Source organism: Diospyros lotus, chromosome 12 (genome assembly GCF_014633365.1).
Source record: "Diospyros lotus cultivar Yz01 chromosome 12, ASM1463336v1, whole genome shotgun sequence".
In the NCBI taxonomy this organism is placed as follows: Eukaryota; Viridiplantae; Streptophyta; class Magnoliopsida; order Ericales; family Ebenaceae; genus Diospyros; species Diospyros lotus.
Window position 1 is genome coordinate 20242615 of NC_068349.1, and position 10690 is coordinate 20253304.

At 34.8% G+C, this 10690-nt stretch overlaps 1 protein-coding gene across 1 annotated transcript; it reads right to left on the minus strand.

Annotated features, from left to right (window-relative positions):
• Positions 1–9673: 9673 nt before the first annotated feature.
• LOC127787552 (17.1 kDa class II heat shock protein-like) lies at positions 9674–10333 on the minus strand. Its single transcript, XM_052315611.1, is given in 3 exon segments — positions 9674–9844; positions 9933–10222; positions 10225–10333. Coding segments are annotated over 3 exon segments (570 nt in total).
• Between the last annotated feature and the right edge of the window lie 357 nt (positions 10334–10690).

The following is a 10690-nucleotide window of genomic DNA, read 5'->3' on the forward strand; positions in this document are numbered from 1 at the left end:
TTGATGTAGTGATTGTCCAGAACACATTGAAATCTAGGTGTGTATCTAGTTTCTAAGGTGAGTTAGTGTGAAAATCTTGATTTGATTTAATGGAACCCCAAGAGTGGTTAGACCATGTGAGAGTGGACTAGGTGCATGTAGAAACATCAAACCACTATTACTTGTGTTGTGTCTTATTGTATTTATTTTTGCTATATTTTGTGGGTTACATTAATTATTAATTTCATACATAATTTATAATATTTATCATATATATTCTTAAATAAAATTATTAATAAAAAATATTTATTAAAAGGAAAAAAAAATTTAATTACTCAATTCACCCCCTCTTGATCAACCATACCCTAAGGGACCAACAACAACATCTTGGCATGACTACCATAGGACGAGTGATTTCATGACATTTTTGCATTTTGCATTTGTATGCACAAAGTTCCTTCTTGAATTATTCACTAAGATGTTCATATCTTATAACGGTATATTCAAATGTGCTAGGTACCCCGGACACAAGTAACAGAAAAGGCAAGAATGTGGTTGAAGCTTAGTTTCATTAGTCTATATTATGAATTCCAAACTTTGTACTTTTAACTAACTTGTATTCCAAACTTTTGTAGTCAAAGTTACCATGAGGCGTGAGACTGTTTTTATTGAATATTAATGGTTGTGGGTTCTATTTGTACTTGTGTGAAAGTAATACCACTACAAAAAAATTAATTTTTTGCGATGGATTTTTTGCAGTGGTTTCTTTAAGATTTAGCGGCGGTTTTTCAAAACTGCCGCAAAATTCATTAAAAATTTAATTTTACGGCGATTTTCAAAAAATTACCGCTAAATTTAAAAAATAATTAATTAATTAAAAAATAAAATTGAATCACCTCTAAATTCAAATAAAATTAAATAATTAAATAAAATTTAATTCATATTTGCGACGATTTGGAAAAATCGCTACAACTATTTAAAAAATATTAAATAATTAAATAATTTAAAAATATTAAATAATTATATAAAAATTAAATTTTTTATTTAAAAAATAAAAATAATTAAATAAAATTTAATTAAACTGCCGCAAATATTTAAAAATATTAAATAATTAAAATTTTTAATTTAAAAAAATAAAAAAAAAACATGCAGCAAAATTTTAATAATTATAAAAAATATAAAAAATCTTTATTTTATTTTTTAATCAATTAATTTATTTAATTTAATCTAATTTATTTATTGAAAATTTATTCTATTATTCTTTTAAAAAATAATCTATTAATTTATCTTTTTCAATTTATTTTAAAAAAATATAGAATATAATTTTGGAAAATGGGATTGATTTAGTATATAAATTATATGTGCGAATAATAACTAAGGAGGCTTCACAGATCAGCTGGTCTCGCGCGCGCGCGTACGGGAGGTTGCGGGTTCGAATCAAGGCAAATGAGAGGCTGGAAATTAAATTTCTAGCATGGCCACGTGGTGCGCGCGGTGAGGGCTAGGCGCGGGCTCGAGCCCGCACTCGCGAGCGAGGCCAGGCGCGGGCGTGCGAGCCCGCGCCCGCGAGCAGTCGGGCACCCAGCCTTCCTTTACCGCACTGGTGCGGTAAATAGCGGCGATTTTAAAACTGTCGCTAAAATTCAAAATTTTTGAATTTTTTGCGGCAGTTCCAAAACCGTCGCTAAAATTCAAATATTTTTGAATTTTTTTGAAAATTCAATATTTTGCAATTTTTTTGCGATGGTTTCAAAATCGCCGCTAAATACTTAGTTTGCGGCAGTTTAAAAATCGCCGCTAAATGCTTCACGATGCTTGATTTAGCGACGGTTTTCAAAATCACCGGTAAATTACGTGAACCGCCACAAAATGCAAAAAATCGCCGCTAAATGCTGATTTTTTTGTAGTGTACTAATAGAAACGCTACTAAATTTGTTACAAGTTCGGTCCTTTGCTTTCGTTGGCAAAAGGTTTCCTTAACACCCGTATGTGGAAAAGAAATAGTATGTTCCAGCTTCATTGAGTATAAAAAATTTAAGGGGATTACAGATCCCATTGGATCTATCGACCAATAGTATGCTTGTCTTCTCATTTTTGCACTTCTAAGTCTCTATCTGTCAACTAATTAGTATAAGGCTGTTGACCGACAGAAAGCAAGCATATGGACTCTTTGCATTCCAAGCTTCTAACTGTCGACTGATGCCTTGCATCTATTGACCAAATTTTGAATTCCTTAACTGATTTGTCAACCGATGCCTTGCATCTGTCGATCGTTTTATGTCAAAAAATGCCAACGGTTAGTTTGTCCACTAATCCAAAATGCTCTCTCCACTTCTAATGACATGATTCTTAAAGGGGCTCTCAAGGCACTATAAATAGAAGTCAAATAGAGGATTCAAACTACTCAAGTGATCATACTACAAGCTCCCAAGTGCTCACCTATTTTTGTGCTCCATTGGTGTATTCAATCTCTTTATTTCAAGGCTTTATATTTGCCTTGTAAAATTAGATTTCAAGCCTTGCATCTATTTTTGTTTACATTGTAACTAAGAGTGCATACTCTTAGATATCTCTTTCTTGTATCACTTTTTGTGTTCCTAGCTCAGATAGCTACAGGTCCTATTTGTATTAAAGTAGAAGGTCGTATATTTCTACCTAACTCTGCTAGAGGGCTTGCTTATTTAAGAAAGAAGAATGTATATTCCTAGCTTGGTACTAGAAGGCTTATCCGGTGTGATAGAAGGATCATAGTGATTTGATTGAAAATCCTTAGTGAGGAGCTAAGGTAATGGATTAGGCTTGGTTTAAGTTGAACCACTATATATTGTGTCACTCAATTACTTCTACTTTTTACTTCATATAGTGTTTTTTGCAATCTTCTAATCATTTTTAAAGTGTATCAAAATTCCATCCTTCATTACCAAGGAAATTTCAAGTTTTCAACCAAAATTTTAAATATCCTAATTCACCCCCATCTTGGGTATTGGTGCCATTGCTATATATTTATATCAAATTTGTGGGTTTGAGGTATTAGGTAAAAGATATTAAAATTAATGTATTTTTGAATAGGAAAGTAATAGCAAATATCCAAAAATTTTGGAATTTAAGTGTAATTTCCAAAACTAGGAGTGGGATTCCCTTAAATATAAAATATGCACATATATAGGTGAGGGAGTTGGTAGAGCAGGCCAAGCCAGACACCAAAACCATGTCGTTTTAGGCGCCACGCAGGTGCTGGCCGTGTCGCACAAGGCTTGCGTGGGCCTTATTGTTGTTTCCATGTGCGACAATTGCCACATGCAGCCTTTCTGTAGTGCCACTTGGCACGACCTTGTGTTGCCACATGGCATTTTTTATACTCACCTTCTTTGCCCGAGCCTAATAATAAAAGAGGGCGGGGAAAGAATTGGAGAGCAGAGAGGAAGGTAGCAAGCTTAAGTGGGAAATTTGAACAACGCGGTTAAGGTAAGTACAAAATTAATTAGAATTAAATAGAAGGTAGTTTTGGTAATATTTAATTTAAATATTTCTTTTGTCTTTCGAAACTTAATTTTATTAAGAGGAGGATTGAGCTGAGCCGTCGACAACCCTAGTACTATGAGAGGTTTAAAAATGAAAATCTAAGGTAAGTTCCTATCACCCTTTTTCCATTTAACCATCTATCTATCATTTTATGCAAGTTCTCCTCATTTCCATTTAAGTTCTTATACTCTTTGATTGTTCGGTCAATTGGTTCCTAGTTGGTCTGTGATTTACGCTTAAAAATCCTTATCCTCAGACACTTGCTTAATTTTATAGGGTTTGGATCCCCCTATAATTCTTTTGTGAAATGATGACTAACCATGCGGGGATAGGTTCCTAGATGGTATTGGGGGTGGTGTTATGCTGATAGCTTTATTTTATTGTTGCATGGTTATGGGTGGTTGGCATAATTGGGGGTTCTTGTGTTGGATATGCAAGGGCATGAGCATGCTAGTCTGTCGTGGATGTGCATTTAGAAAGCATATGCATGGCATCTGTATTCCTATGTGGGCATATCATGGCTTGATGCGTGACTTATGGGAGTTAAGTATCATCGTCAATGCTGCAATAGCCTTGCATCCTTATATATTACATTGCATGGTTATTATGGCATGCAAATGATTTATTCGCGAGATGTACTTCCACAGGCTTAGGTGATGAGAGAACGTCCTGATGGAGCTTCGACTCGGTTGTTGTAGGAGCTTTAGGCTCGGGAGCATTTGGCTCGAGATATGCTAGCTAGTTCAAGGATGCATGCAAATTGGTATGGAACCTTGGATGCCAGTCTGTGTCTTATGTGTGGGCCCTCAGTTTATTATTTATACTCTATTGCATGTGTTACTATGTAACTTGAGTTGTGGTTCATGGCACAGTTTGTGTGCGAAATATGGGCAATGTAGTAGCCTTGAAGTATTTTTGTTTTCTTATACTTGCTGAGTCTTGTAACTCACTCTTGCTCTCCATCATTTCGGGTAGGGGAAAAGTGAAGGTCAAGGGCAGTGTTTGATCTGACAAGGTAGAATATGTACAGGGCAATCCCAGTCGAAGACCCTTGGGAGAGTGGTTTTTGTTCTTGGGTGTGGGAGGATGTTGTTTTGTTCTTTTTGTCATTGTGTATGGTAGTACATTAGCGATGGCTAAAGATTACTGTTGTGTATAGTCTACTCCATACTTGACAGTTTATCTATGTATATTATGCTTCCGCTGTGTTTTTGTATGTCTTTATCTCTTCTCTAGGGACTCCACCTCGGCTTCCCTGGCTTAAGGGTTGCCAGGTTTGGGCTCCCTACATAATTGATACTCGATTGAAATAAAGCATAGAGATTTATCCAGAATCTATCCAATCTTTACTCTATTAAAATAAATAGATAATAGATTATAAAAATACATTAGTCAATTGAGAGAAAAATATACTCAACAAAGAAGAAGTTTGGACTTTTGAAGATAGAAAAATACTTGATTGAAAATAGTTCTTACTCGATTGATTTTGGAAATATAGAGAAGTTATATAAAATACTCGAATAGAAAATATTAATAGTCGATTGAAAGATAATTTTGCTAAAACATGTAATCGACTGATCTGAAAAATACATAAATAAATACTCGACTAATAATATGCTCAGATTTTAATATTTATAAAAATACTCAATTATACAAATACCATACTCGATTGAGTTTAAAGAAAACATAGCTTTTACAAAACATGCTCGAGTAGGTTTTTATGAAACTCGATTGAATACTTGAATATATTTGAAAAATATATTGAGTAGTGCATGATTGACAAATTCATTTTTCATCAAAGAGAGATGAAGAAGTTTTAAAAGAATGTTTGAATACTTTGCCTTCAAAAGCTTCAAAAATACATATACTTGGTTCAACAAAAGGCTTTTATACTTAGCCAATTTTTAGAGAGCTTTATAGAGGAATGCTTTGAAATATATGTATATGGAGACTTGAAGTTCTCCAATTTAAGGAAAAATATATTTATAGACTTCATGCTCCTTTATCCACTGAAACCAATACTTAGTTGTTTTGAATGACATATAAAATATATGAGTATGAGGTTTTCAATATACACATATTAAAGGATCATTTACATAAAATGTTTTGGAAATCATTAACAAACCAAGTTTATTGAAAATATATTTTCTAAGCTGATTTTGTAACGACCCGCTATCATGTCTAAGTTATTTTGTCATTATTTTATGTGGTATGTTTTGGCATTACTTGATCTAAATGTTGAAAATATTTAATGTCGTGTTGAGAAGTCTAAAATGAATGGAATGTGTATTGAATAGTCAAAGGGAATTGAATTTATATAATAGTTGACAAGTTAAGGAAATGGAAATTTAAATGATTGAAAAGTCAAGAGAAAGGAAGGGAAAAGTGTTGAAAGGTCAAAAGAGTGGCTATGAAAAATTCAAAAGAGATTAGAATAAGGATGAGTTAAAGCATGAATGTGTGTGTGTGTGTGTTTATGGAAAAGTCAAAATTTGTAAATTGGAAAGGAGAAAAGGGTTGTCGGATGAGTATATGTGTGTGTGTGTGTGTGTGTTTTATGTTTTACTTAAAAGGGGACTTGTGTGTGTCAATATGTTTATTTGTGGGGGTAAAATGGAAATAGGGAAATAAATAAAAGGGGCTATTGGGGAGCCTTGGTGTGTAAGTTTTCTTCAATCTCTCCTTTTTCACCTTTCTTCTCTTGTTTGCTTTTGAAATCTTCTTCTTCGTTTGGAGCTTCTAAAAGGAGATTGAGTGCAGTTCTAGTGGCTTGGTTCAAGGCCTTTCTTTTCTTCGGGTTTAACTGTCTCGAAATCTAATTAAGGCAAGTTTCTATTCTTTCTATTTATATAGCAAGTTTTTCTTTTTCCTTGTACCTATGCAAGTTCTCCTTCTCCTCCTTTTCCCTTTAAATTGTATGTCTTAATTCTTCCCTTGATTTGGTGTCCTTAGATTGTCCATTTTCGGGTTTTGAATTTCAAAAACCCCTTTCTCTTTGGTGAAGAGGGTTTCAACCTGGTTGTTTGTAGCTTGTGTAGTTTTCCTTGAGTTCTTAGAAATTTGTTTTAAAGATCCAAATGGAGTTTTGGTTCACTCGATCTTTTTTATGGAATGACGAGTTTACTGTTAGAGTTAAGTTGTATACAAGAATTTGGTGTCTTGCTTTAATGTATTTTTAGCTTCGTGTATAATAATCTTCGCATCAAGGTGTCTATCGGTAGACAGATCAAGCCTCATCTATTGATCGTTCACCCAAAATGATTATGTTGGTCAACAGTCCCTTCTCATCTGTCGACCGTTTTCTCAAAAGGGTTCTGTCAGTCGACATTTCCTTCTCATCCGTCGATCGTTTGCTTGAAAAAGTTTTGTCGGTCCATAGATGGGACGAATCTATCGCCCATTTCTTCTTCTGATGCCTCTAATCCACTCCCAAATCATTATGCAAGTTTCTAATAAACTTCTCCATCAACTTGTAATCTTGATTGCCATTCTTGGAGGGTGTGAAATCTATTATGTGGTTATGTGTTGTTGGATTGTATGTTATGATTGACTAATGGGTGTGGATGGTTATGATGTGCATGGGGAAATGAATAATTCCAAGAATATGAATGGGTTTTTAATATATAGGCTTGCCTAGTTCATGTGTGTGGTGGTATGGCATTTGCATGGCATATACATATATGAAAAGTAGCACACTTATTATTTTGCGTGGCGACTATGACCACGAATGAGGGAAGGATATCCTAACAAGCTAGTAGGCACTGGCCTAACTGTGGGAGCTTTGGCTCATAAGGTTCGCCTGGTATAAAACCAAAGCGTGGGTGGACAATGTTCCACAACATAATGTTATGGTATTATTATTGTACGGGCATATGAGGTGGTTAATGATAAGGCATGTTGAAAGGTTACGTAAGTCGTGAGAATTTACAGATTATTGTGTGAAGTTCTATTCTCTCTTGTTATTATTATGCATGCCTTGATTATTCACACTTCTTGCTTGCTATATTATATACTTGCTGAGCCTTGTGTCCCACTCTTATTTTTTTTCGTCATTCTAGATAAAGGTAAGGAAGGAAAGGGCTGGGACGGGTTAAGCTTGAGTATCGCAGGGTATAGTTGTATTTTAAATTATTGCCCTTTTTATTTTGGGATGTATGGATAGTTTAGCCCTAAGGAATTGTTAAAAGAGCAAAGTTGAATGTACTCCTGGAAAATGTATATACATACTTCCGCAGTTATGTTATTTAATGAATTCAGTGAGGATGGTTTAAATTAAGTTTTTATCTGTACCTATACTCTTAGTGAACTCCTTTTGGATGTCCTATGCTAGCAGGATCTTCGGGAGTGGGCTGTTACAATTTTCTCCATAAATCAAAATATAAATTTCTCAACACTCTAGTTTAAGCATGAGATATACAATCGAAAACTAGTAACATACCATTAGTATTCTTAGCCATGTGATCTATTACAAGTGTCACATTTAGCAGATGTTCAACCAACATCTATCCATATGTCTACTATCTGCATCTCATGCAATATAACATGTGACTCACAATTTTTTATCATTAATTTCCCATACTAATAAAAGATAGTAGTCCATGTGTTAGTTCATAATTGATTAATCATATTTCCTATCTAAGAAATCTTAGGATTAAGAAATCTCGTATTATAGATATTTGTCATATTTTCTTAACAGCTTAAAAATAAGACCATCAAGATATCTAAGAACTCATTCATATACAATTGGAGAGTTATGAATGAAGACATAATTAACCATTTTTCTAATTGTAAAATTATCAAATAAGCATCTTTATAGTGTACTAGATGTCATTTAAATCTAACATTAAGACATACATCACCAACAATTATTGCCTTCTATATTGACTCCATGGTTTGCCTATAGAAAGGTGTGAATTCCAAGAGTTAGGGATCTTATTAGTTGCATCACTCTATTTTAAGTCTCATATTTTAAGTCTCATAACTAACCTAATCGTCGAATGACATAATAGGGGAATAGAGTCTTGCCCTTCTTTTGCAGGTTGAGCAACTCTTGACAAACTCGGGATCAAGAAAAGCTAGCCAAGAATACCGACTCAAACAAATCTGGTGGTGATTGGTTCCCACCACCATCACACTTAATTTCTGTTTTATTTTATTTTAATTTCAACAAGTAATTTTATATCTAAGTGTTTCAATTAGAAAAAAATAATTTTTTTTATTGTAAATTTAATGTTTTCAGTAGAACGAGGAAAATGTTGATAAAATGACTACTAAAATATTTGAATTTCAGAAGTTGAGTACAATTGCTAAAATTAATCTATTGATAATAGCATATTAATTAATTATATTTTTTATAATTACATACAAATTATTATATGTGTATAACACATTTGCACGGGTTCATAAACTAGCTTTATATCAATTATTAAGTTTGATTCAGGTGAAGATTAAAGTTTATGATAAGTACAAAATTATATAAAAAAAATTAAATAAAATTTTATTGAGTGACTTTTAAAATTATGATTTAATTTTGAAATTTTTTAAACGAAATTATAAATAAAAAAAATTCTGATCTCGTAATAATAAAATTATATGAAAATTATGATTTAAATTTCATGTCAATTAATACCAAATCATAGTGATAGATAATAACTTAAATTGTATTCAAATTAAAGGAAGCTGCACCGCTGCGGAGACAAAAAGGTTAAGCTAAAAGTGTAAAACTAATTAAAAGACGATTTGATATTTGATTGGTATTAGATATCAGAATTAAGAATAAATTAATGATTTGAATTAATTAGAAATATAAAGCAACGTTAATTATGCCCAAATGTCACATACAATTTATTCATTGAATCATGTTAGATGTACATTCATTTTATACAACTTGAGATATATGAGGGGGTATTATGATCAAAATATCCTGTGCCTCATGAGAAATTTTTTTTGGTCATTGATACACCTTTATATAACCAAAAATATACACAAAAATATAACAATAGTATTTTTCTTATTCATTCATGGTTCATTAGAGTGCTTTAAAGTGGGCGCAACCAAAACATATACATACATGCATGCAATTAAAGCCACAACTACAGCACATAACTTAAAAGGCAACTTCGAACACCACACCACCCCACAGCATAGATTTCAACCTACACATTTAGCTGCTTCAACTGCCTTGCTTTTCCGGAGCTCCGTCGCCCTGATCCCCGCCGGAGCCGTGCCCCTCTCCTTTCGCCTCTCCTCCTCCGCCGCCGCTGCCGACCTTGACCTCGATGGTCCTGGGCTTCTTTGGCTCTCGCCGAGGGCGCTTCTCGACTGTGATGGTCAGCACTCCGTCCTGACAGTAAAAACAATTAATTATAAGATACGGTAGAAAGATAAATTCAACTCTCCATCTAACAATTTTTCTAAATGAAAGAGACTACTTGGTAGTGGGCGGAAATGGCGTCGTTGTTCACGTTGTCGGGGAGCTCAAAGCGCTTGAGGAACTTGCCCTGGCGGCGCTCCATGCGGACGTACTTGACGCCTTCCTTTTGCTCGCGGTCCTTGTCTCGGCTGCGCTCGCCTGCCACGGAGAGGATGTTGCCGTCCTCGACCTGGACGCGGATCTGGTCGGGACGGATGCCGGGCATGTTTACGATGAAGACGTAGGAGTTCGGAAACTCGAGGATGTCGGCGGCAGTGGCTCGCATGGCTTTGTTTTCGCGGACGAAGTCCTCGAGGGATGAGGCTGCTTGTCGCCGCTCTCATCAGAGAAGTCGAGCATGTCGTGGATGGCGGCTATCACCGAGGCGTCCAGCCCCATGTCTCTCAACGCCAAATCCATTTTCGAGATTCAAGATTGGGATCGATGATCGGCGAAGAAAGATGGATGAATGAATGAATCAGTGGAAGGATGTATATATATATACACATATGTGTCTCTCTGTGTGTATATAGAGAAAGAGAGAGAGAGAGAGGATGAGTCAGCTAGCGGGGAGGGGTGTCGACTCAGCGAGACTCTTTAGACGTGGGACGTCCACGTAGACGTACTTAGGTGCGGGCTTGGCGGTGGATCTTACGTGCATGACAACCTGCTTTTGCTGATATATATATATATATATATAATATGTTATGTTAATTTCAAAATTACCCTCGAACCCGGTACACTCGAGATTCCTTATAGAATTGGTACAAACATAAG